Source organism: Lytechinus variegatus, chromosome 19 (genome assembly GCF_018143015.1).
Source record: "Lytechinus variegatus isolate NC3 chromosome 19, Lvar_3.0, whole genome shotgun sequence".
In the NCBI taxonomy this organism is placed as follows: Eukaryota; Metazoa; Echinodermata; class Echinoidea; order Temnopleuroida; family Toxopneustidae; genus Lytechinus; species Lytechinus variegatus.
In genome coordinates, this window is record NC_054758.1 from 14788005 (window position 1) to 14815887 (window position 27883).

General features: G+C 36.7%; 2 protein-coding genes across 6 annotated transcripts in view; one reads left to right on the forward strand and one right to left on the reverse strand.

The window, feature by feature from the left end:
- Window positions 1-4637: 4637 nt before the first annotated feature.
- LOC121406371 lies at window positions 4638-8954 on the forward strand. Its single transcript, XM_041597412.1, has 3 exons — window positions 4638-4720; window positions 4876-5104; window positions 7621-8954. Exons 2-3 carry the CDS (start codon window positions 4924-4926, stop codon window positions 8256-8258), a joined length of 819 nt encoding a protein of 272 aa, XP_041453346.1. The 5' UTR covers window positions 4638-4720; window positions 4876-4923; the 3' UTR covers window positions 8259-8954.
- A 6782-nt stretch (window positions 8955-15736) lies between these two features.
- LOC121406041 (neuron navigator 2-like) overlaps window positions 15737-27883 on the reverse strand; it is a 45817-nt gene continuing 33670 nt past the window's right edge. For 3 of the 5 annotated variants that reach the window (XR_005968746.1, XR_005968747.1, XR_005968748.1), the window contains 9 exons: window positions 27339-27440; window positions 26486-26654; window positions 25765-25936; window positions 25155-25265; window positions 24197-24364; window positions 23347-23662; window positions 22867-23073; window positions 19587-19855; window positions 15737-17894 (listed from right to left, as the gene is read on the reverse strand). Coding sequence is in view for 2 of the 5 variants with exons in the window: in XM_041597047.1 (XP_041452981.1) it covers window positions 19733-19855; window positions 22867-23073; window positions 23347-23662; window positions 24197-24364; window positions 25155-25265; window positions 25765-25936; window positions 26486-26654; window positions 27339-27440 (1368 nt within the window). In the remaining 3 variants the exon portion in view is untranslated. Of the gene's footprint in view, window positions 19856-22075; window positions 22159-22866; window positions 23074-23346; window positions 23663-24196; window positions 24365-25154; window positions 25266-25764; window positions 25937-26485; window positions 26655-27338; window positions 27441-27883 lie in introns of all 5 variants that reach the window. The other 2 variants (XM_041597048.1, XM_041597047.1) reach the window with 2 other exon arrangements.

Genomic DNA, 27883 nt, shown 5'->3' on the forward strand with positions numbered 1-27883 from the left:
GCAAAACATTTCTCATACATTTTTCTTGCACTGTGAGTCAATTTAAGTAAAACGGATACATGCAAGCATTCTGCCACCAAAATTAAAATTGTAACACTTGGTAAGCACAACCTTTACCTTTTCTTGTGCCAGCTGGATCTGAGGACATAGCTAAATCCAAAACAAAAGCTTATATCAGACATCTCCAAGTTTTTATCATCTAAAGTGGGTTTACATGTCATTTCATTTAATACTTGTTTCTCTACACTTTTTCCAAGCTTGACAATGATTAACAAAATGAAAATCCAGCCTAAGCTAAATCCAAAACAAAAGCTTATATCAAACATCTCAAACAAGTTTTTATCATCTAAAGTGGGTTTACATTTCATATTTCATTTAAAACTTGTTTCTCTACACTTTTTCCAAACTTGACAATGATTAACAAAATGAAAATCCAGCCTAAGCCATTTCATGAAAATCACAGCTCAGTGTAAAGCAAATAAGGTCACGATGGCCTCGGTGTGTGGGGAAGTAGGATGGGGCGCAATGGCACTTTTCAAAGTGTTTCGGTCAAGGAAACAAGTTAAGAAAGGTGAAAGATATCTTTAAATCAATTTCACTAGCTAAATTCCATGTGTTCCTCATTATTAAGGTCTACTTTTATTCGCAAACTATTTCAAAGTTCTGCTCAAATCATTTTTCACTAACTTTTCAAAAGTAAATAGTGCTCTTTCAAGTGGAAATATTTTTCAACAGTTATATCGTCATTTGCTTAAATGGATCTGTACCAATGTTAAAATGTCACAAAATCTTCAGGATATCAAAAATGTATAATTTTACAGGACTTTTTCTAAGTGTAATTTTTTTTTATAGGACTGTAGTTTATATTTTACTATGTATTTTTAGTGATTGCTGCTCTGTTAAATATAGTGTAAATAGTAAGTTTTCAATCTTATCACATAGTGAATGAAGATTTTTTTTTTTTAAGTACATGTGCCTCAGGAGATGTATTTCTTTTAATTGTCAAGATGATACTCCATTTATGCCATTTCTCTTGATTTCAGTGTATAATTTACAATTTAAACAATGTAGAAATTGCCCCTTATCATAAAAAAAGAGAAAAATGCACTAAAGAGGGAGATGATAAAATCGAGATACTTTCCCTTTTTAAAATGTCCATTTGCATTATAAGAAATATTAAATGTTTTGCAAAAGCCTTTTATAATTTGTTTATTTCTAATATACATGTATATAGAGGGCGCGTCGTGGTCTAGTGGTTCTGACTCTTGTCTTTCAAAAAGAGGGTTGTGGGTTCAAATCCTATCCATTACGTGTTTTCCTTCAGCAAGAAATTTATCCACACTGTGCTGCACTCGACCCAGGTATGATAAATGGGTACCGGCAGGAAGTAATTCCTCAAAAAGCTGTGTGCACCAGAGTCGGTAGACCAGCTTAGCCGGTGTAATATAGGAACGCTTTGAGCACCTAGCAAGGTGGCTACATGCGCTATACAAATCCTATATTATTATTTATTTAAACATTCAGAAAAAAATGTAAGGATGAAAACATAAATCCAAATATGGCCAATTTGAATGAATACTGATCAAATATAGCTTTAAATAATTCATTTTCTTTAATCTATATTAAATGATATAGACCTTATGCAAATATTTGTTTATAAATAACATTTTAATTATAAATTTCTACTTATTTATTTTTATATTTTACAATAAAGATAGCCTTATCATGGTTCAGTTTACTGTATTAGAGTGATAAAACTAAAGTTTATGAATTATGTAATATTCAAATATGTATATTTCAAAGTAAGATGAAAATACTGGTTGATAAAATCGGCTGGGAGATGAATATGATCATACTCGCTAGATGTTCACAGTGTGTTTTTCCAATACCTTATCAGCTGATGTGTTTTTTATGTTTCTTTAATAAATGCAAGTAGAAATTAATTTAAATTATTGCGTTTCTTATATTGATTAGGACGATAAAAGAGGGGGAAAGGAGGATTAGTGGAATGGAAAACAGAGGAGAGAAAGCTGAGGATGAGAGATTGATATTACATGTAGAAGAGATAGCCATTTGGAATGTAAAGAGAGAGAGGAGGATAGAAAAGGAGAATGAGAGGGATAATTATAGAGAGGGAGATTGTGTGAGAAATAGGAATGAGAAAAAGAGGAAAGAGGGGAACAGAAAAGATAAAGAAGGGCAAGAGATGGGGAAAATAAATAGACAAGTTCGTAATTACTTCATGGGCAATTTTGGTCAAATTACCTTTCATTTCTTTCATCATGATAGGCAGATTTCAAAGCAAGATATTACGTAAGCTTGCCTTACATAGCAGGATGAAGGAATTGAATAGACCAGGTGACCAGAATAGCACACCAATGAACGCTTAATGAAGGTATTTGTTGCATTCCTACTTTGAATGCATATCTTAGCATGTTGCACAATGTACTTGACAAACTGTGAAATACTAGTCGTTCGTGGAAGCATTGTTTTTTGTGGATGTAAATGAAAACGACAATTCAAAAGAATATATGAATAATCAAGACATCAAAGTTGGTGCTTATCTCATTAGATTTTAAAGCACCATGTCACTTTAGTGCAAATGACCTTCTTCTGATCATGCGTAGAATCTTTTGATCATGCGCAGAAAGGAACTACGAACTGGCTTGATGGAAAGGGAGGGAGAGAAAGGGTATGAGGAGATGGGAGAGAATAAAATGAGAAAGATAGACAAAAGAGGAAATGAGAATCAAATAGAAACGGGGTGAAAGGAGGATTGGAAAGTTATAAAGGGCATGTGCATAGAGAATGAAAAAATGAGAGAGGGGCAGTGGCGTACGCGGGGGGTGGCTACAGGGATTGCCCCCTCCCTTTTACTTATCAATTTTGGGGGTAGGTAATAACCTAAAATTTGTGGTGAAGACCCATTTTCTAAGTTAAATTTCTATGTAATTCGCTTGATTAAAAGTGTTCGTTTAATGAGAATATAATTCTCCTGCATGCCAACTCGTCAAAGGGGAAGTTCACCCTGACAATATGTTGGCTGTAGGCCACAATAAAAGCGTTTGGTCAAAATCCGTCCGTTTCAAACAACAATGGAGTTATAATTTTTTTTACTTTTATTTTGTGACGTCACAGATGAGCACAGAAGCCCCTCCCCAAAGGAATGCCGTGTGACGAAGTAAAAAAGCGATTTCTCTCAGAACTCTGAATGTAATTTCATTTTTGCGGCGGATATATCATTATAGACAAATATTTTCATCCTTTCTATATTCAAAATATCTTTATTTATCACGTTCCATTTGAAAATTTCATACCCCCTTCTATTCTTCAATGGATTTTCATCAAACCTTCACATTTATTTTTCTCAGTTTGCTCTACTTTTATTCAAATTAATTTAACATCAGGGAGAACTTCCCCTTTCATTCCTTTGAGATCTTTGAGTCAGCCTGTGGTTTGTTTGAACATGGCCTTGAACTTTCATTTCAATGTCAACGATATTAAACAATGAGCACCTTTTGATCATGATATTAGACTATGTGATTAACAACCTTTTACCTCATTGTTCCAACCGCCTAACAAAGATTTTATAGAGATATACACCGGTTCGAACTAGATGATATAGCAGAAGAGACTCTGAAGGGCGTAGCTACGGGGGGGAGGGGGTGCACGTGCTCCTTAAAAAGATGGCGGAACAAAAAAGGGGGAGTAATACAAAAAAAAGAGGAAAGATAAAAAGGAAAAAAGATGACTAAAAGAAGAGGAAAATAAAAGGAGAAAACGAGTGAATAAAATAAGATGAGGGGAAGGCTTGCAACAAAAAAAAACTTTCAGGTCACTATATAAAATTTTTATATATTTTTTGCTCGCATTGCCTGTTCGATGAGATTCATATCTTGCTCAAAAGGTTGATGTGGAGCTTAAAATATGAAGTTATGAAATCAATATACAAAACATATTTCAGCTCGGACATCAAGCTTTCATTATCTTTTAATTTACAAATATATTTTCAAATTATCTGTAAAATGTACCAAGCTATATAATAAGCTACTTATAATCCCCTTTTATAACAGTTTATTTTAAAAAGATCGGCTCGCGATTTGCACTCGCATTAAATGTTAAAATGTATCAACCCATGCGTCGTCTTCATAATTACAAAAATGCTTAAAATGTCAAGTTTTTAAGCCTTGATATAAACAAAATTAGCATATTAGATTAATGAACAAGAAAATCTGTTTGGATCTAATTTTGTTTTAGATTTAGAAATTAAACCAGGACTATCTAATCATTATCGCCACAGAGAGCTTCCCACTTGTAAATCACAATTAACGATAACTATTTTTTCTTCGCTTGCTTGTCATTGTTTCTCCGAAATCACGGTTTATTTTGGAGAATTTTTTTTCTTGCTTGTCTAGATTGTTTTCTGACCCAAATCACCTTCATTTAGCGCCCCTTCTTTGAAAATTTTTCCCATTCTCTGAGTCAGCCTGTGGTTTGTTTGAACATTGCCTTGAACTTTCATTTCAATGTCGACGATATCAAACAATGGGCACCCTTTGATCTTTGATCATGATCTTAGACTTTGAGATTGAGAAGATAATATATATTTTCCTCAATGATCACAACGCCTAACAAAGATCTTATAGAGATATACACCGGTTCGAACCTGATACACCGCTCATAGCAGGAGAGACTCTATTTGGTACAACCTAGGTCTTGGGTGAGTAATTCAATTTTTGATTTAAAACAAATTAAGGCATTCTGTTTTTCTTTTTTTTTCAACAGGGGAGGGAATACAGTTAAGATAGAATAAAATTCTTCAAATCAGTACTCATACAATGCTAAATTTTGTTAACATACCTTTTCTATTAACAGTTTGGATTTGCATTTTGGAGGGGGACGTTATCAACGAAATATCAGGTCATGGCCAGCAGCTCCCCAAACCCCGCTCGCATCATGGTCTGGAGCACGCCGCGGTCGGTGTCGACGGCGTTTGCGCGATCGATGTCGGCTCGCGGAGATACGGAGGTGTTCTGGGAGCCCTACCTGGCCTGTTACTCGTTCGGCCCCGATCGGGAGATCCACTGGGGAGATGATATGCCAAGTAGGTTTTTGCTGATAACTATATGCCTAAAATACTACTACTACTACTACTACTATTACTACTACTACTACTACTAAAGATAATACAAATAATATTAATAGAAATATTAACAATGATAATGGATAATAATAACAATAATATAACAAAAACAATAATAATAATAATAGGCATTTGAAAAGTGTCATCTATCTCGAACTATTCTATTTCGAGGCGGGGCATTGTTACCCCGGCTTTAGCTCGAGCTGCCTTTCAGCGCTCATGCATTCAAGATACTAATCCTGCTGGGTACCCATTCACCTCACCTGGGTTGAGTGCAGCTCAATGTGGATAAATTTCTTGCCGAAGGAAATTACGCCATGGCTGGGATTTGAACCCACGACCCTCTGTTTCAAAGTCAAAGACTAATCAACAACTGGGCCACAACGCGCCGTTCAGTGACTTCAGTCACGAAAATAACTTCAGTCGTAAGCGACAATTCCGCTCACCACGATGCACGACGCGTTCAAGAACGCAGTAAATGTATTGAAAATGCCCATCAAATAACAAACAGCAGGAAGGTCTTTGTTGAAAATTAGGTGAATCAAAATCAAAATGGCAGTTTCGTCCTGAGTGTGTTTCACAAAGATTTAAGTATGACTTAGAGTCGATATAATTGCTTTTGACCATTTCGTACATTATCTGGAAGTTTACAAATCTTTCTAAAATTTTAATATTCTGACAATATTTTCATTGTATTTCTTATACTTTTTATCGCATTAAGGTCAGTGCTGTCGTAGTTAAGCGGATGTGACGTCACTCCGCTCCCGCCTATAGTGCATACTCGATTGATTTCGATTTCGTCACAGACCCTCTAGCTCAGATTTGTATTTCCTAAATGTTCAGTGGGGGCAACGCCGGGGGGGGGCATTGTGGGCTAGTGGATGTGTCGTGGTCTAGTGGTTTTGAATCGCGTCTTTAAATCTAAGGGATACGGACATGAATTCTGTCCTCTAAGGTAGGGGGACCAGGGGTTGGAAAAATTTAACAAGCAAAAAAAAAAAGGGGGGGGTATATCACACTAAAATGTAAGGTCATTTTAGTCATTTTAACCCCAAAATAAATTAACCCGATGTATTTTTCTCCATCATAAAAGATGGTATTGTGCCCCCTACTATTTTACGTGTCCACCCTGGGATTATCCTTCAGCAAGAAATTGACCCACATTGTGCTGCACTCAACCCAGGTGAGGTGAATGGGTACCCGGTGGGAATTTATCCCTTGAAACGCAGCGCGCGTAACAGCTGCTATGCTAAAATTTGGTTAACTATTATGATGCATTATTGTAGAGCGCTTAGTGACTTCTGATAAAGTATGCCTAAGTGTTAAGCGCTAGTAAAGGCCAATTTCACCCTGAAGAAAACTTTGTTGTAAAAATAGCAGAAAAAATAGTAAAAAATATTGGTGAAGGTTTGAGGAAAATCCGTTAAAGAGTAAGAAAGTTATTAGAGTTCAAAATTTTGATTTGTGACGTCATAAACGAGCAGCTGCCCCATGTGTTATGTAATATAAAATGTATGAATTTCAAACTTTGTATGGTTCCTGATGACTTAATTTTTTTTTTATTTTCATGATCGGGTGTGAAACGATTTGTCTATTGATATACAAAAGTTACAGTGAAAACCATTTTCAATTTTCTGAGAAAAAAGACATTTCATTGATTTTTTACCATTCGCTATGTAGGAATGCTGCTCGCATATGACGTCACAAATCAAATAATTGAAATTCTAATAAATTTTTAATTATTTGATGATTTTTTCTCAAACCTTCGGCAATATTTTTTATTATTTTTTTGCTATTTTTACAATAAACTTTTTGTCAGGGTGAACTCCCCTTTAAAGGACAAATCCACCCCAACGAAAAGTTGATTTGATTAAAAAGAGAAAAATCCAACAAGCATAACACTGAAAACTTCATCAAAATCGGATGTAAAATAAAAGAGTTATAACATTTTAAATTTCGCTTAATTTCACAAAACAGTTATACATCCTGGTCGGTATGCAAATGAGGAGACTGATGACGTCATCCACTCACTATTTCTTTTGTATTTCATTATGTGAAATATGAAATATTTCAATTTTCTCCTCGTTGTCAAATGATACAACGATTAATTCTTCTCTGAACATGTGGAATTAGCATTGTTTAATACTATTTGGTTCAGTCCAGTTGGTCCTTATTGTCAAATCTATAAACAAATGACATATTGTATAATTCAAACAATAAAAACAAAAGAATTAGTGAGTGATAGAAATCATCGACTGACTCACCTAGTTCTGCATATAATTTTTTTGTGAAAAATAAGCGTCACTTAAAATTAAAAATGTCATAAATTTCTTATTTTACATCCGATTTTGATGAAATTTTTCAGGACTATGCTAGTTTGATTTTTCTCTATTTATTCAAGTCAGCATTTTCCTGGGGTGGACTTGACCTTTAATTAAGTTTGATATAATCAGTGAAACATCACTTTCTATCCCCAGATATGCTAAATGACAAGTACACGTACAGTTATATCAAGGAGCTTCTGAACGCCGATTATCCGGGTGCCAAAGTCCTCTTCGTCAAGGGAATGGTCGAAGGAATCCGAGGTCACTTCGACGTCGTCGACCGCGGTTACAAACATTCCTTCCTCATCCGCCATCCGAAGAAGTCCTTCCGCTCTCTTGCGCGCATCGAGAACGACCTCAATCTCAACCCGGATTTCAATCTAAGCACATTCAAGGACATCTATCACGACCTTGAAAAGTTCTATCAATTCGTCCAGACGGAATTCGGCCAGTCAGCGCCTCCCATAATCGACGCAGACGACCTGGTGACAAAACCCGAGAAGATCCTGCCGAAGTACTGCGAAGCGATGGGCATCGAGTACACTCCCAAGATGCTAGATTGGGAAAGCGTCAGTGCCGATCAGCTGAACTGGCACTGCACTGACGTCGGGGACATCGCCAATCCGACTCTGAAGGACAGCATCGTGTTATCGAATGCCTTGAAAGGGAAGGGCTTTGGCAAGGCACCCGATCCTACGAAGGAATCCTCGAGTCCCGCCATTGTTGAAGAGTGTGCAGAGCATGCATTACCTGCATACGAAAGGCTCTACGCTATGCGTATCCAACCATAGTTGCCTTGCTAACGATGATGTAAGAAAATACTAACGATCTTTACGGGACAATTCATTTCAGCAATCAAAGTTGGGGTTCAATCAATGGGAACTCCCAAACGCCGTGATAAAATGTCATTGTCGAAAGCTGGTGGGCCGGGACTGCACATCGTCTTAAATTTCGAAAAATTGCAAATATGTCGTCTGCGACGACACTGCTGTTTTGATTCACCGATTTTCGACAAAGGCTGCTTTGTCATGAAGGGCTTTTGACAATAGATTCTCTACGTTCTAGAAAGTGTCTGGGAAGTAATTGCTAAAATAAAGCATGCAGGGTATTTTGATAAGGTGCCAAGCAAGACGAAAGTAAAGGAGAAATTAAGGATCGTCAACCTATTTCTCTTGATTTGGGGTCCGTTTCATAAAGAGGCAACTTTGCCGTTATGGCAGCTACCATGGTAACCTTGATTTTGATTGGCTGCTGGGCCCTGTTGCCATGGGTATTTGCCATGATGACAAAGTTAGAACAATTGCAACTCTTTATGAAGCGGGCCCTTGGACAATCGATCAAAGTTTCCGCGTCCAAGATGCACGAGGTGTATCCACAATCACAGTAAATGTATTGAAAATGACCGTCAAATGACAATGAACAGTTGGGAGGGGTTTCTACACCGCAACTCAGAAAGGATTAAAGGACATAGTAAATGCATTGCCAAGTGTTCTTCATGAAAAAGAGCAACCACGAAGTCTTTGTCGAAAATTGGCGAATCAAACAAGCCGATTGGTCCTCCTGGACTCCGGACAAACGACATGTAATTTTTCGTCAGCACCGGAACTTAGGACAAAGCTGCTATTCCGTTTCACCAATGTTCGACAAAGACCTCCCAGCTTTTCATTGTCATTTGATGGACATTTTCAATATATTTACAGTGTTTTTTAATCCGTTCTGGGGATCCATTTATGCTCTATATTATACTGTTTTTTTACGAAGTAAGAATGCCCTTCTGTAAAATTGTATTTGATTTGTATTGTTTTATATTACTTTGTATTATGTTTTGAATGGAAATGAAATAAAAGAATTGAATTGAATTCAATTGAGGTGCGAAAACTCTGTATTAAAGTTTGGTGTTTCATCGCGTCATACCCGTTACATCAACTACGCCCTCTACGACGATGGTTGTAGTAGGTGAAAACGAACCAGCGCTTTCATGTGGCGCTTCCACTAATCCCCATTTCCTCAAGTCTTTTAAACTACTTTTTAACGACAACTCCTTTGTCCAACCTTACCCAAAATTATAAACAAAACTTTATAGATATTTAATAAAGTATATCTAGTCGCTATGATTGTAATTGTTTTGCTTGCTCGCTCGCAAATTTACAGAAAGAAACGGTTACACTTATGATGCGACAATGAATGAACAATTTGTCTATCAAGGAAATATAAACGCCCCCAACTTGTTATACCTGTGTAGAGCCTTATTTCCATAGGTCAGAGAACTTTCATGTACAGGTTAGATTCATTTCAGTATTCTATAGGTCAGAGAACTTTCTATGTAGTGAACCCTAACACTGTGTAGTGAACCCTAACTCTAACTCCAGTAGCCACCCTACTCCTGCAATATCTCAATATCTTTATATGCTAGATTTTATTGTATATCATGTTTTTCCCATTTTTAATGATTCAATAAACAGTTATGGTGCAAATAAGAACATACAAAACATATTTTGAATGTGTTAATCAGTGCTCATCTTAATGAAAACTTGGAATAGTCGTTGGGCCATTCGAGTAATGTTTTATGACCAAACACTATTGCAAACTGCGAACTTGATTATCAGACAAGCGGGTTCGAAATAACGCACTTTGAAGACAATTTTGATACCTTCATCTTGTAAAGGGATTGCTTTGTCAAAACATCTGCGAAGAAAAAGGGCATAATATATACAGTGCGTATCAAAAAAAAGATTACACTCAGAAAAAATTCTGTAAAATTATATATTTGTAATATCCTGACGATTTTTCCACGTTTTAGCATTGGTACAGATCCATTTAAGCAAATGACGATATAACTGTCGAAAAATATTTCCGCTTGAGTGAGCACCACTTACTTTTGAAAAGTTGGTGAAAAATGATTTGCGCAGAACTTTGAAATAGTTATGCGAATAAAAGTAGACCTTAATCATGAAGAACACGTGGAAATTAGCAAGTAAAATTTATATGAAGATATCTTTTACCTTTTTAAACTTGTTTCCTTGCCCAAAACACTTCGACGAATGTATTGCGCCCCATCCCACTCCCCCACACACCGAGTCCATCGTGACGATATTTGCTTTACACTGAGCTGTGATTTACATGAAATGGCTTAGGCTTGATTTTCATTTTGTTAATCATTGCCAAGCTTGGGAAAAGTGTGGAGAAACAAGTATTAAATGAAAATGAAATGTAAACCAACTTTAAATGCTAAAAACTTAGTGAAAAATGCTGGAGATGTATGATATAAACTTTTGTTCAGATTTAGTTATGTCCTCAGATCCAGCTGGCACAAAAAGGGTAAAGGTTGTGCTTACTAAGTGTTGAAATCTCAAATTTGGGCGGCAAAATTGTTACAAAATGCTTGAATGTATCCGTTTTATTTCAATTGGCTAAAAGTGCTAGGGAAATTTATGAGAAATGCTTCGCAGGGTAAGTTTGATTTCGCCCTTTCCCCTTGACACAGCGTGAAAACAAGCATTTCTGCGCAAACAGATTTCTGCGAGCTTTACAAAAATGGACAGTGCTCACTCAAGTGTAACATTCTGTCAAAACTTTTACCTTCATTGGATAGATGAGACCCAAATCCATAATTATATGTGAAAAAATTACCCACATGTTGTATATTTTTTAATTCCCAGGGCTTTTTCAAAGTGTAAACTTTTTTTTGATACGCACTGTATAATACTCTGTATGCAAGTTCGAGGGCCCCCGTCAATATTTCTTGATTAAGCCAATACATTTATCAATTTCACTAAATAGAAAACAATTAACAGTGAAATGTGGCAAGTGAGACACAATAAAAACACATAGATTGCAAAAGTGCTTCGCTCAGTTGCAAGAAGGTATGCAGACTAGGCCACTGGTGGATCCAGGGGGGGGGGTGCACAGCCGGCACGTGCCCCCTCCCCCAAAAAAAACAGAAGTGCGCCCCCTTCCCCTTTGAAAGTGAAGAGCCTTTTACTATTACATTTTTTTGTGGACGAAATCCCTTTAATATTTGGTTAAACCACACCCCCCGTTTTTTTTTTTGGGGGGGGGGCTTGTCAAATATTCGTGGACGAAGTCTCCTGAATTTTTGGTTAAAACCTTTTTTTTGCTTGTCAAATTTTTCTTTGGGAAAATGTGGCCCCTTCAAAGAAAAAGAGCCTTTTATAAATATTATGAAACAATAGTATGTGAAAAGTTCCATGCATACACACAATCGATGCGTTTATCTTCATCATTTCAAAGCGGAAGAGGAAGAAGAAGGAACAGAAGAATGTATTGATGTCTCAATTAACGGTTAGTTATATCAGGAAGTTTTAATGATTTTTTGTGAAAAGAGAAGGGGTGTGTGCAAAGTTGTGAGAAATATCATGAAAAAAGACTTACCTCTATTGCTGTCGAGCACTGATCTGCGCACTGTCTTGTGGCGCCGCGGCTCTGGCGTAATGATCATCACGCTTTCCGTAATCCATTTTGCTCACTTTGACAGGTTGATAAAACGATTTGAAATCCCCCTTTTCAATAAATTCATCCTCACTTCCATCCAAACGATAGTGTCTACGTCATCGACAATCTTGATGATGATGTTGATTATAATGATGATAAACATTTGTATTGTATAGCACAATATTTATCCGTGAAAACATCCAAAGGCGCCAGCTCCCATAATTAGTACAGTTGCTGGATAAGATGGGACTTTCCTTCAGATTTTCAGGTCTCAGTGTTATAACAATTGGTATAAAATTCCCAAAATGAGGAACAACTGATGAAAAAGCTCTTCAAATTATTTATCCGATGTAAAGTCATTGATGTGATTCCAATATATAGAAATTCCATCTATTTTCCGACAGCTACTTACAAGCAGCGAGTCGGAAGGAGCTGTAACTCTTGTAATTTATGCAAGACGCATCAATGGGTTTCTATAGAGTAACAATTGGAATTTTAGCATTCCAATTGGCACTGAACTTCCAGGCGCGCATCCAGCGTGCCATTCTTGTGCTCCATTGATTTCCGAAAGCCCAGGTGGGTGTTTCATAAAGCTATTCGTAAGTTAAGAGCGACTTAACTTACGACTGGTGAGGTAAATGGTATATTCATTGGTAATGGTTAAGCGCGTAAGGTTCACCAGTCGTTCTTAAAGTCGCTCTTAACTCACGAACAGCTTTACGAATCGGTCCCCAGGACCTGTTTCGAATTTGTAAAAAGACTGGTTAAAGTCTTACAGAGCAATATAATAGACCAGTTCGTAGTTACTTCATGGACAATTTTGGTCATATGACCTTTCATTTCTTTCATTATGATAGGCAGATTTCAAAGCCAGATATTACGTAAGCATGCCTTACATATCAGGATGAAGAAATTGAATAGACCTGGGCCCGTTGCAGAAAGAGTTGCAATCAATCGCAACTCTAAAAATCATGGGCAACTTGATTTTCAACCAATCAACAGCGCGCATTTGGGACTTGCGATTGATTTGTTGGCTTGCGTTTAAACGCAACTCTTTCTTCAACGGGCCCCGGTTGACTAGAATAGCACACGAATTAAAACGCTTTAGGAAGGTATTTGTTGCATTCCTACTTTGAATGCATATCATAGCATGTTGCACAATATACTTGGCAAACTGTGAAATACCAGTCGTTCGTGGACGCATTGTTGTTTTTTGTGGATGTATACGAAAAAACACAATTCAAAAGAATATATGAATAATCAAGACATCAAAGTTGGTGCGTATCTCATTAAATTTTAAACCACCATGTCACTTAAGTACAAATGACCTTCCTCTGATTATGCGCAGGAAGGAACTACGAACTGGCTTGAATGGTTTTAGTTCGAAATAGGACACCCACAAGTATCTCGATTTGATCACTATGCCCATCTTATAATTTGTGTTCGAGAGTTGATCAAAGAAAATATGTGTTCCTGGTTGGGGGATGACCGACACATATATTGTTCTGTATGAGAGATAAAAAAAATAGTTTGGAGAGGGGGGGGGGGGGGGGGTGAGGGGCATTACGGGTCTAATCCTCTTAGGGGCCAGACATGGCATTAAGAGCAAAAAGTATACAATTTTAATGCAAAATCTAATTTTGTGATAAATTTCTTTATGATATTTTATAATATATATCTTATTTCACCGTTTTCTCTTTCGTTTCTTTTTTTCTTTTTTGGTCGTGAAAAATTCTTGGGGTGCATGGCCTCTGAACCCCACGTCTTTATGCAAGTGGGGGAGCGGCAGTTCCTATCAGACTGAAGTTTTAAGTGTAATGTATTATTTTATTTCAACGAGACTAAAAACCTAAGTACTGTATCAATAATGCGAGCGCGAGCTCAAATAAAAAAAAAATGACATGAAAAGGAGACATTTTGGGACTCTTACCGGTTTTCATTGTTATATCCCTTTTACACTCTCTTTAACATTTCAATTCTCGTTTCTTTTGTATTTCCTTCACTTTTTACAATAGCCGTTAGCTTTACAAGTTTAGCTTTCTGCAAGATTATAAGGACTATATCAACGATGCGAGCGCCATGCGCGAGCGCAAATTTTTGGAAAAAAATTGACCTAAAAATAGACCATTTTGAGAACTCTAATGATCGGCTTTCATACATACGACTCATTTATACACTCTTAGATTTCACTTCTCATTTCATTTGTATTTTCTTCTCTTATTTAACTTGAATAAGGAAAACTAACAAAATGAAGTGATATTTCAAATGATTGTAAAATAAAGTAGACACACCACATGCGATTGGTTGTGGGAAGGTGTACATTTAAAAAATGTCAAGTATAAAAGCATAATCATGCTATTTCTTCCTGGATTTTTTCTTTCTTTCTCCATTCTCCTGTTTGAAACAGTTTCTGAAAGAAATTGTTTTATTCAACAGCAATAAACGTAAGAAAGAAAATTATGAGCAAATCCATGTCAATGGTTATTATGCGTAAATAAGATTACCGTCACTAACATCATTATGCTAATTATCATGATAATCATAATAATTATTATTGATATTATGATTACAAAAATAATAATGATGTTGATAATGATATTAAGAATAATATTAACAATTATTATAATTTGTCATATGATTCATCATGAAAAATATAATTTTCGACCTCAAATTATTGGGGAGGGAGGTCATCACAGGCCGTCCCCCAACCTGAAATATTGTATGGGGGATATATCCCCCCCGGATCGACACCGTGATCATGATAATGTTAACTCTCATACCCCCTTTTCTCTCATCCTTTCTTCACTCCTACATCTATTTGCCTTTTGTCTTTCCCTTTCTCCGTTCCTTTGTCTTCCCCATCTCCATGTAAAAAAAAAAATCTGTTCCCTATATACCTCCCTTCAGCACCTTTTTCTTTCTTTCTCCCCTCTCTCTTCCTTGTCCTTCTTGCCTCACTTCCCTTTCCTTTTCCCCCCTCTTTCCTTTGTTTCCATTATTTACCCCTTTCCATCTTGTTATTTTCTCTCTCCTGCGCCCCTTTCTTCTTCTATTCTCCCGTTTCTCTCTCATGACCTTCCCTTTTCTCATTTCCCTTTTTTCTCTTCCCCTCCATTCTTTGTTTCCTCTGTTCCCTTTGTGCTCTTGATTTTCATTTCCTTCCCTCTCTCATGCTTTTTCTTGTTTCTTTCATTCGTCTCTCTTTTCCTCCTCCTTCCTGTTGTCATTTCTTTATTTCCTCCATTCATCCTCAACCACAATCACCATCATGAACATCACCACACTTTTGTCATCATCACGATCATCACAAACATCGTCATCACAAACATCAGCGTCATTACGAGCATATTCACGATCATCATGAAAATCATCATCACCACCATCACCATTATCATCACAGTCATCATCATCACCATCATCATCACCATCACCATCATCATCATCATCACCATCACCATCATCACCATCATCATCACCATCATCACCATCATCATCACCATCATCACCATCATCACCATCATCATCATCACCATCATCATCACCATCATCATCACCATCATCACCATCATCATCATCATCACCACCATCATCATCATCATCATCATCACCATCATCACCATCATCATCATCATCATCATCATCATCACCATCACCATCATCACCATCATCATCACCATAATCATCACCATCATCACCACCATCACCATCATCATCTTCATCATGATCATCATCATCACCACCTAATTCAAATATCATTGGAATTTCATCCATTATTTAACTCTGCAATTGAAATAAGTATTACAAAATTCATACATACTGCTTTGAAATAGTTTGTTTTTATTGTGATTTGGGAGGAAATATTTACTTTTCAGCAAAAAAGTGAGAAGTACTAGATTTTACACAAAACAAAGAATCATCTTTAGAAAAATCACAATTATATAAACCACATCATAAATCTTGGAAACTTTCTTCCTTTTATAATATCTTTCTCTTTTATACAAAATTACTATATAGTAGTCGTCAAATTTTGCACTAGTTTTATACAAAGAAAGGGAAAAATCACCCTTTCATTTACTCATGCATATAACTTCTTCATGAAAATCCGCAGTCCTACATTTCATTTAATGTATGTTTGTCACAAAACACTGAACATTAATTTAAAATCAAAATAAAAAAGTGAAATAAAAAGTTGTTTTTAATTTATAAAAAGGCAGAATGCAAGATAAAACAGGTAAGCACAATTTCCTTGATCCAGCTAAGTGCGTAGACATTTTGTACACATGTACACAAATCCATGTGCAGTGGACATAGACTTAAATGATAAGTGCGCAAAAAACGGTATTCATGAGATAAGTTAAACATTGATCTCAAGTCGACTAAAACTGGTAACTCCTTGCTATAACAAAATATTTTGCTTGTCTATTGTGTAGCCGGCTATCAAGCAATTGTTCACTTATAATGTGTATAGCTCGTACAGTGCATGTACATGTAAAAACTAAAAATGCCTACAGTGTAACTTACATGTGATGACCTATTCTTAAAGAGAAGCCACAGACTACAGACTAAATATCAAAGAATTTGCCTGATGGTTGGTCAATCATTTTGACTACATGAATTGGGGAAAAAAGCACTGAAGCACCATACTCGTAGCATGGCAAACAGTTCTTTCATTTTGCAACATATATGAATCAATTTCACAGACATTGTATTTCACCTACATGTATCCATCAGTTCAATTATTGTCTAACGGTAGACAACAGTCATAACGTACCACACGATTTATATGGTATTATGCGTCTCTAAGAACTGATTGTAATTACTATTATGACTAATAGTCGCGACTGTCTGAGTAAATTTTGTTCTGGATTGAATGAAAATTGTTTGGAAAATAAAATTCTCAAAATTTTATAATGTAAAATTCATCAAAAATTTGCTTTGGCACAAAACTAACAAATACAGCTTCACCTCACAAACAACTCAGTATTTACTGGAATTATTTGTAATGCCATTTTTCCCTTCCAGAGAAATCAGGATATTTTGCATTTGAAATTTACTTTGAAATCGTAGAACTTAAAAAGAAAAGTATTTTGATGAAAATACTCGGACAATTATTTGTAACTTTTCTCAGAAACAATTGTCTGATAAAAGTTCAATTAAAATCAATATTCTTCCACTTCCAATGACACGCATATTCTAAAATATTAGGCAGGATTTAAAAAAAACATTCATAAATTCTGACATACACATAGAGATTAAATGAAAAATGAGAACATTGGTTCAAAAACTTCTAAAAAATTGAAGAAAATCAAGGATTCCAAGCAAAGAGCACCTTAATTCCTCATAAAAAAATTATAAAATAGAAAAAATAGTAAGTAAAAATTAACTTCGACAACAAATTGCACTGAAATGGTTCTATACACAAATACTGCAAAAAAAAACACATCAAGAGAAATGATCAATGGCATTGGGGTAGGTGAAATGCTCTTTTCACTTTACTGCCAAAAGGTGGTATGTCCACTGTGGAAATTACAGACCGGTTTACTCTGGCTTGGTCTACTTTCCGTGTCATCTGATCTGACATGGTCTAATCATCTATAACCAGTTCGTCTACTCAGCATTTTAGTCTGATTTCCATCTTATTATTATCATAGGCTATACCTATTTTTGGTATAGAATTTAGTTGTTAGACAATATTAAATCATATTGATAGTAGACCAAATGGAAGGTATTCTGATTATTAAACCGGTTTAGCCCTGTCTTAACTACAATTTTAAACCACACTTCTATGGAATGCTGGGCTGCTTAATATTTCTTCCATAGTCTTGGTAGTCATAATGTACCAACTAAATTAATTAAAATTCATGTTTTTAAATATTTTCCTATTCTTCCCATTTCACAATTCAACTAATTTATTGACAACTTTTTGCAGCTGTATTTGAACAATTTTTATTTTGGGAATTAGTTGACAAGTGGCACTCCATAAAAGTGTGGTCTAAGTTAATCCCAGGTTTAACTAAACCATGCTATCAGAACACCGCCCATTTAGTATGGGACTTTGTGAGACCAAGTGAGCAACTGTTTCAACCTTCTTGCTCCAACAAGACAACTTATTTTTAATTGAATCATGTCAGCCGAAGAAGAATTTGTGGATAAAAGAAATGACATTTACGAATATGCATCACATAGAGCTGGATTATGTAGTGGAAACTTGCTTTAAAGAAGTTAATAAGCTTTAGGAGACACTGCCAAGCATAGTACAAACATAGTACTTATAGCCAGTACTTAAGTAGTACTTAAATAGAACTTAAACATTAAATAAGTAGAACATAGTACTTAGATAATAACATCGATAGTGACACCCTAAAATTTGAGTTTCCATGAAAAGACAGACTAAGAATGCTGAATAAATGACGTTTTAAGGACAAACTAGTTACCTTTTTTCAGCTAAAATTAATCTCAAAGAAAAAGCAGGCTCATGCTCGATCACAAATGAAATATATTTGCACATAATAGAGTTTGTAAGAAGCGTAGCATCTCACCGTATCTCATCTAAAATAAATTAATATTTTAAAGTGCGTTGCAAAACATTATATACAATCACAAGCATGCATATAAATAGGTAATACATTTCAGACCCATACGTACAAGTGAACGATAAAATATCTATACAAGAATTTAAATGGCATCAACTTTTTAGCTTTGCTACATTTTGCACAAATTTGAAATCATATAATACAAAATTATAGACATATATATATTTTTTTTGTACACCATCAATGTGTGGTAAGCATGTACATGTAATTACATGTATACTACATGACAACTCTGTCATAATGCACTTTTGTAAAACTAAATTTAATTAACATTGTCTATGTTTTGCAGAATAGCCTGCCATCCTCCATCGAACAATAAATGGTGCCATTCTGTCGTGTAATACTCTATTAACGATTCCTCGTTACATAATGCATATTTTTTTTTGCTGCACAGTTTAATGATGATCTTGCACTTGCTTTTCTCGTCCGCATCACGCACAAACAATGGAGCAATGTCTCTATGAAGCACTGAAAAATTGCAAGCAATCTGGTTGGTCTTCAGATCTATCCGGCAGACCTGATTGGTCCATTTAAAAATCACCTCCTACAATCAGTCGGTCCGTGGGCGGAGTCCCTGCTCCGTTAAGTATTGCTGAATTCGGTAGTAAAGCACTTCATCGAAAACGACACGAAAAAACATACTCCACATCGAAATGAAAGAATGATATAAAATCACAACATCACCACAATCATCACTCAATATCTCAGTATTCCTTGTTGCTGGAAGTGATATGTCATCAGTAACCTTAGTCTCTCAGTCTGGCTTTCCATCTCTGCATAATACACACAAAATGAATGGATACTGGGCATCGCGTTGTACATTGTCCTAAGGCAAAGGTCATTCAGGTCCATATATGCCTCACTACTACAGATGCATCCAACACACAGTCTCTATACAGCTATGAAGTGACTGAATTTGATTTCTTGAAAAAAAATTACGGAAGCCAAGTCACCATACCTCCTCTAGCTCAATGTCCCGCCGATTACGCCGCAAAACACGACTTATTTATTCCCCAAACTGCCAAGTCCAAACGAAGGCATCATCATCAGTTTTAAAGTTCTAAACATAAATCATTCCCTTTTGCGTGGATGCTGAAGGCGTTTGTTGACAACACTCTCTTTCCCAGTCCATTGTTACTGGAAATCCAGGAGTGCACACCTAGGACTTTACATCCTATCCATGGGTGGGTCAAGATTGTGGTGGGGCTGTGCGAGCTTCTTCAGACAGTGATTTCCACAGAGATGTCCTCACTGCTCATACCCATCGAGTCCACGCTGTCGCTGTCACAAGAATGCGAGTTGGGACAGTTGGCCGCTTCTTGGAGTCTCATTAGCATGTTGAACTGCAACACAAAAAAAGGAGAAATAACAGATTATTAAAAGCAATGTCAATAGACTGCTGTTGGGTGGAGTCCAGGTGAGTCTAGGGGTGGGTAGCACCCTTACCCTTAGCATGAGCAAGGTCTATAAAGTCTACGGGAGAAAGTTTAGCCCTGGTGTCGCGTGCCTCGAAGCTCCGGACTGACTCTGTGGATTAATCATGTCAAAGCCTCTGGAGTACAAGAACTCAAGTTAGACATAAGTTTATCAGCTTCAGCTCTCAAGATAAGTATGGACTGCACACACACATCCTGTCTGAAAACCTTATCTTTCTCTCACATTAGCCCCTACTAGCCCTATCTACTAATATATATGAATATATATATTCAATTATTTCCTTAATGAAAATTCATCTATTTATTTGTTTATTCATTTAGCCTTGACTAATTTACTGTTTAACAAATTAAATATTTATAGTCACAAATGTCAAAACAACTCTACACAGAATCAGAAAACTGCACACAAAAAATGAAATCACTGACAAGTTTCACAAATAGCCACCAAAAATAAATATAAACAATCATAAACACACTGCGACAAAAATTTATACAGAATCCATCAAATTTTATACGTCAGAGTTTACCAAGATAATATCAAATACATGAAGAACATTGTAACATAAAGCTGTACACTATCCAGCAAAAATTACGTTACAAAAATAATAATGAAAAAAAAGATGAAATTAAATACACAAAAGTGCTTTGATATTTCATGAAAGATTTATGATGCTGATTCAAAATTGTTCCAAATTAAATATTGCACAGTAGTTTGTGGGTGTACAGAGATGAAGGGGGGGGGGGGATGACAAAAAAATGGCAATTTGCTTGACTTTTTCTGAAAAATGCCTCCCCTTTTTGAAGTGATTTTAAAACTTCTATAGTTCTTTCTTTTCTGATTAATATTTATTTCATAGATAAATCACATCCTTTTCATTACTTCCCCCCCCCAAAAAAGGTACATGTAATTACATTTCACATACAAAATAAATGCTGGATACTGTACAAATTCATAGGAAGAAAATAAATATATCTACAGAAAACAATTTTTTCTCTAGAAATAAATCAATCAAACTTTACAAAGAATGGAAAATAGCACGCATAAAAACAGTAAGAACATAAAACAAAAATATCACTCTGAAAGATAAATTGTAAGTATGTACAGTGACAGTCATCAGGTATATACAGTACATAGGAACATTGAAATGTTACTTGGAAACAGGACATGCTTAATGACAAAAATATATTCATAAATCAGCAAATTATTCTTTGCTTTTTGTTATAAAGGAGTTGAATTGCATTCTAATGTCTTTCTTCAACATCAAGTCAAAGAAATCTTCAGTAGTGTCTGATCCTGGGAAAGTATCAGTCATTTCTATTATTATTTTGGAAAGAACGATTACAAAAGTATATTATAATTTTCTATCGTCCAAAACGTTAGGCATGGCAAATAAAACAGAAACACATTTAATTTTGATCCGAATTTACATTTTCAGCACTTTTTGGAGTACAAATCTTGAAAATACAGCTACAGAGTTGAAGAAACTAATTCATTTTTTTTCAAGAATACACCTTTTGAACATCTATCGCAAACAAATCTACAGCATGCATAGTAAAGGATCCATATAATACAAACAGCCACGAGAGAGTGCATATAAACTGATCCCAACTCCTAACTAGGCCAAAGTTTAGCAACTGATTTCACAAAGACCTTAGTCATGATAACTTTGCCATAATGGCATTATTATGAAGTTAATGGGCTAAAAAGCCAATAAAAATCAAATTTTCCTTAGTATTATCATTATAGAAATCACAGCCGGATCCAGGGGGGGGGGGTTGCTCGGGGGGGGGGGGGGGGGGTGCTCCCCCCATTGAGAAACAAAATTAAAATTTGTAATTTACAAATTACATTCAAACATAAGTGTGCCCCCCCCCCTTTGAAAGTGAAGACCTTTTTTTATTCTTGTCAAATTTGACCTCAGAAAAATGTGCCCCCCCAATGGAAAATCCTGGATCCGCCCCTGATGAAAATATTATCAGTCATGTAACTGATGTCTTTATGACATCGGCCCAGAATTGGAAATCTCTGATGGAATCATTGTCAAGCACTACACATGTACACAAAACTGCTAAGTGTTAAACTATGTTTTAAACATTCAACCAGTCCCTCCATACATAGGGACCTACCCTGTGCGCTAAATGGTAGGGCTCTCACAACTACGTGGGCTCGAATAGCCCGATGCCTCCTGCAGATGCATGAGCATGCTTAACTGTTGAGTAGGGGTGGGCAGGGTGAAGAGAGGTGGAGGGATTCAGATGGAAGTAAAAAAAAAAAAAAGTGGAATGTGAATTTCATTTCCCATTCAATGCGTATGATGTAAAATCTTTGGGGTGTTTTACAATCTTCAAACCAGTTTCATACATCAATTTGAATGCCTGGGGCCTTTATCACAAAACAGAGGGATTGATCCGCGTTTGATCAGTCTGCTTGCTTGTCCCAAACTATCAACATCTTCCAGCATTGCAATCAGTCTAATGATCAACCGAGCTAAGCTTTGTGTAACAACCCACATCAATTTAATGCATTAATGTGAAGAGTTCTACAATTGATTTCAATGTCATAAAATGAGCTTTTGGCATAAAATCATTTGAAGGCCCCAATTTCTGAACTTAATTCAAATATTGATGACAGAAATTAGGCGTAAATTAGACTTGCTTTGAACAAAAAGTAATTGTAGCATACATATTCTTAAAGTACGTGAAAAAAAGTTAGTATTCAGTAAATCATACAACAGTCATTGATGCTGAATAACATAAGGTATGACAAATAACTACCATATTTTCTTGCACAAAATGCATAATACACCTGATAAATCATTCCTAAATGGATAATATCACAGAAATTCAGCTAAACAATATGTCATTCTTTTTATTAAAAATAAACAATTCTTGATGAATTTTACGATAATTTAACTCACCAAAGGGTCACCTTCGACCTCTCCTTGACCTTGCTGACCCTGCGTTGACCCCTTGACCCCTGAGTGCATGCTGTAGCCATCGAAGCCGACATCCTCCGGTCGTAACCTGAGAAGTGAGGGCCAGTCCTGGGAGGAGCTGGCCATCCAGGGGTAGCTGTCGATCACCCACTCCGCAGGGTCTTCCCATGATGCCTTGCGCCCGTAGAGCTGTCGAGAGATGAAAGGGAAATGTTTGGTGTTCAGATGGAATTGGTTGTCAGTGTTTTGTTGTGTCCGTGAAATTCAGTTTTATGACTTTAGCATAATGATCCATTCATAGTCTGAAGCACATACTCAAATTTATAACTGCTATCGAACCAAATTTCTGTTCTACTTAGCAAAATCAAGTCAAAGTTAGTCAGTGTTGACAGTTTTCAGCAGACAAATGCTGATGAAACACCCCACTTCCCATTTAGGACAAATTGCCTTTGAAGACCTTACCTGTAGGCCTTCCCTGACAGCCTCCAGGAGATAGGGCACAATGGAGTAGTTCCACAGGTCGGTGAACCAGACCTGAGACCCTGCCAGGTCGATAGGACAGGACAGGAACAACCTTGGTCCGATGGTCACGTCCGAAGAGCTGTGGGTCTCCAGGAACTTGTTGAGGTGAAGCCAGACCTTGGGCATCCAGTCCACCATCTTGATCAGGTCGTTGTTGCGGGTGTTGTGGCCGATCTCGTACTCCACCAGCTTCCTGCGGAGGTAGCGCCCCAGGAAGCCTTTGACAGGCTCCATGTGATTGGCACACAGCACCCATCTGGTGGAGATAAGGGAGAAGAGACGAGTTGGAACGAAATCCAAAAGTGATATCACATCATTGAATACATAAGATTAGGAAAGTGAATACGAGTCGGTTGGGAATTTTGCTGGCACAGTGCGTAAAAATTATGAATAGTTTACTTGTAAGCGAATTTATAGTCATTGTTGAATAGTCTCCAAACTTTGTAAAAAGTAAAAATTATGAATAGTTTACTTTTAAACGAATTTATAGTCATTGTTGAATAGTCTCCAAACTTTGTAACAGAGTATTGTGGGATTGAATTCCAGCAATGACATAATTTCCTTTTTTTATCAAGAAATTCATCCATGCTGTGCTGCTCTCAATCCATATGAAGTAAATGAGTACCTGGCAGGAATTGATTCCTTGAAAGGCTGGTGGGCTGTAAAAAGCTTGCTGGACTATGGGCAGGGTCATAATGCCCAAGTCCCCTTTGGAAGTACCTAGAGATGCTAAATGGTACCCGATATATGCTACACAAGAGCTGATTACTGTTATTAACAGAGCAATTACCTGAAATTGTGGTGGAGTTGTAGGTTCGTTGAGGAGCACGTCGCTTGGTTCATGGTGCCAATGATGTAGGGGCACTTCTGGTACTTGATGAAGCCGCTGAAGATGTCCCCAAGGGCACCAGCGTGATGTAGGTTGTCAAGGATCACAACCTGGGGCATGTCATTACCGCTGTAAGTACCAAGAAGAGATTTAAAGTTTAATATCACACAATTTCCATAAAAATACATTATTCTGGTAGTGAAGGGTGCAAAATCTAGCTTTGGGGTTGAAAGACTCTAGGGGCCCGTTTCATAAAGAGGTACAATTGTTGTAATTTTGCCATCATGGCAAGTACCATGGCAGCCACTCAAAATCAAGGTTTCTATGGTAGTTGCCATAATGGCAAAGTTATAACAGTTGCAACTCTTTATGAAACGGGCCCCTGGTCTTTGGCAGTGCATGGCTCTGGTGAGAAGGGGCACAGCAATAGGTGTTGCATCATCTGATCCTCCCGAGAGTCATAAGTAGTTTCTCTATGGTTGCCTACTGTAGCCGCATTTCTGCACCAGGTGGGTGTTTCACACAGCTGTTCATAAGAGTGACTTTAAGAACGACTGGTGATCCTTTCTTGTAGTACATATATTCATTGGCGACGGTTTGGCGTGTAAGAAGGGATCACCAGTCGTTCTTAAAGTCGCTCTTAACTTACGAACAGCTTTATGAAACGGCCCCCAGGACTTTTGCATCATTCTGTTGAAGTCCATAAGGTGATTGGTGATTAGGACACGACCAAATGGCCCATTCCTCACAAGAACTTGCAGGGAATGATTTACGAGGTCCATACAAGAGCTTGGGTGCCACATGAAATGTACAAAATATTTGCCCCCTGTTTCAGATACTGGAAGCATTATAGATGAAACACTGTGTAGAGAATGCAACGAAGAAGTTGACTAATGACATTGAAAGACTGTTAACTCACCCTGTCTCACACTGCTCTGCTATCGATGATAAATATTGCTTAAGTTCCTTCCCAGATTTGTGATCAACGTTGAAGGTGTTGATGGAGTCTTGTGTCACATCTTTCCCTAATCTGTAAGAGAGAGTGCATTGGAAATTAAAGATCAATCACATGAATAGGAGACTTAGGAGATGAGAAAAAATACCCAGTTGATTTTTGCATTCTTTCTGCATTGACAAGTTATCATTTTTAAACAGTTATCATAGTTACAGCAGTGACCAAGGAGTCTTTGATGCGAAAAGCAAGGACTTCATTGAAATTGTCGGAGCTGACAAGTCAGTGCTGACAACTCTCATGAAACACCCCAGGATATGTATATGTTTCAAAAATCTACCCAACTTAGCAGAAATCCTTTGAAGGGTTTAACAAAAGACACACAAGCCCAGCAAAGTAGACAAGATAAAGACACACTATCCGAGCAAAGACGAGATCCTCACTTTAAGCCCAAAGAGCCCCCCTCCCAGGTCATATGTCATACTAGAGGTCAATATCACTCCTGTAAAGTTCAAGTCTCTTGATCTAAAGTAACTCAATGAGGAAATCCTCAAGGTGTCCTTTGCCCCTTATGTACCTGTGGACGATGTACTCTGCAAGTTTCTGCGCCAGGTATGTCTTTCCCGTCCCGCTGGGTCCACACATGATGATCCGTCTGTGTTCCATGAGAAGGGATACATAGCGTTGCATGATGGGCTTCGGGATGAGGGTCTCGAACACCAAGGAATCGCAGCTGTTCTGTAAATGATCTGAGGATTCAAAAGGATAAGTGTTAGCCATCATTTCATACTGCTTTCTTCACCGAGTCTTAATAAATTATCTGCAACTTTCAATGTTACAGTATTTTCATCTTGATAAAAAAATTGATCTTGATATTGGACAACCAAGTGACCTGCGGGATGTTTACAAACATTCAAATGAAAAGAATGGACCATTGTATCTTTATCACAACATAATTTGACTACAAAACAATGGGACATATGGTGATAACATTTTCAGTTATAACATTTTCAGTTATTACAGTAATTATAGTAATAACTCACATTTCTAATATCATGCATATCACATTATGATATGATGTCTATATCCACTTCCAAAGGACTTAATATCATTAGCTTGACTTTAGCCCAGCTATCTCTCACACAATTCAGTGAATGAATCCTGCCAGATTCACCTCATCTGGGTTGAGAGCGGCATAGTGCAGATAAATCTTTAGTGAAGGATATCATCACCTTGGATGGAATAAAATCCATGAATATCTTTAAATGTTACCCAATCACTTGAAGTAAATATTTTACCTTTTACGAATATCCTGATGGAAGTGTTTTCTCCGACGAGATACCCGCAGGGTAGAAGCTCCGGTGATTCCGATTCCTTCGTCCTCATGATCTCACCCACTACGTAGCACATGATGCTTTCAGAACTTAGGCCGAGGTTGGTCACAGGATCTATTCTCAGCACATACTCCTGAAAATATCAAAAAGAAAATGATTTGAGATATGGATTCAAAGGCATTTCCATACAGGGAATCAATTGCTTTATGCACTGCAAATATTATTGCATAGGACAATATACCCTAATTGTAGAGCTGTCACTTTCACCTAGTCTGCCAGCACAGACTTAAACTTGACACTTTTCTACAGATATTGACTAATGGGTTGTGTGATATAAACATTATTTGGACTGCTGGATTTGTATTTTCCCGAGGGGATATATTTTCCCGATATTTGTCTATTGATATACAAAAGGTTCAGTGAAAACCATTTTCAATTTTCCGAGAAAATGACATTTCATTGATTTTTTACCATTCGCTATGTACGAATGCTGCTCGCATATGACGTCACGAATCAAATAATTGAAATTCTAATTATTTTTTAATTATTTGATGAATTTTTCTCAAACCTTCGGCAATAATTTTTATTATTTTTTCTGCTATTTTTACAATAAACTTTTTGCCAGGGTGAACTTCCCCTTTAAATATGATGGCACTAAAGGAGCTATTCTTTACAGTAGATCATTTATTAACGATATCCTTTTTAAAATGTCATGAAATATTTTGATAGCTTGCAACGACTATTTCCATTGTAACCACTACTTTCGCTTAACCCCAAAATCAGATTCAAGATTGATCTCCAGGACCGAAGGACTTACCTTGAATATTCTCCTAACTACACTGTCTAACGTATCCCAATTTGTCTTGCTACTGATGCCTATCGTACCTATCAGAACTTCTTGAAGAGGTGTGGAGACCGTCTGTACAGCAATGACAAAAACAAGATAAGAAAGTGAAGATACCCATTTAGCAACATATCGTTTAAAGAGATCTTTAATTACAGTCACAAAAGCCACACATACAAACAAAGGAATCAAAATGAAAACATACACTACATTCAGCCCACAACTGAACATATATTTTTTTCTACTCAACAAAACAATGAAAAAAAAGTAAACCTCAATGGTTCACAGGGACTTTGTCCAGTTACATCCCTCTCCTTGTAATAAATTCTGCATACCAATACCAAGATAAACATCTTTTATGATGAAAGATAATTCTCTCCTTTTCTTGCTTTTCATTCTCATCTCTAACAATTCAGCATCCAACAGTCCTTTTAAGCAGAAACCATAGTTAACTGTAAATATCTCCAACCAATCTGTACCACCATTAAAAAAGCTTCAAAGCTCATCCGAACAAAGTC

Bases quoted from the DNA above. Each gene is read 5' to 3' on its own strand.
- LOC121406371 (XM_041597412.1), top strand. From the start codon at position 4,924: ATGGCCAGCAGCTCCCCAAACCCCGCTCGCATCATGGTCTGGAGCACG. The intron at 5,105-7,620 runs GTAGGTTTTTGC...TTCTATCCCCAG, and splicing joins CTGGGGAGATGATATGCCAA to ATATGCTAAATGACAAGTAC.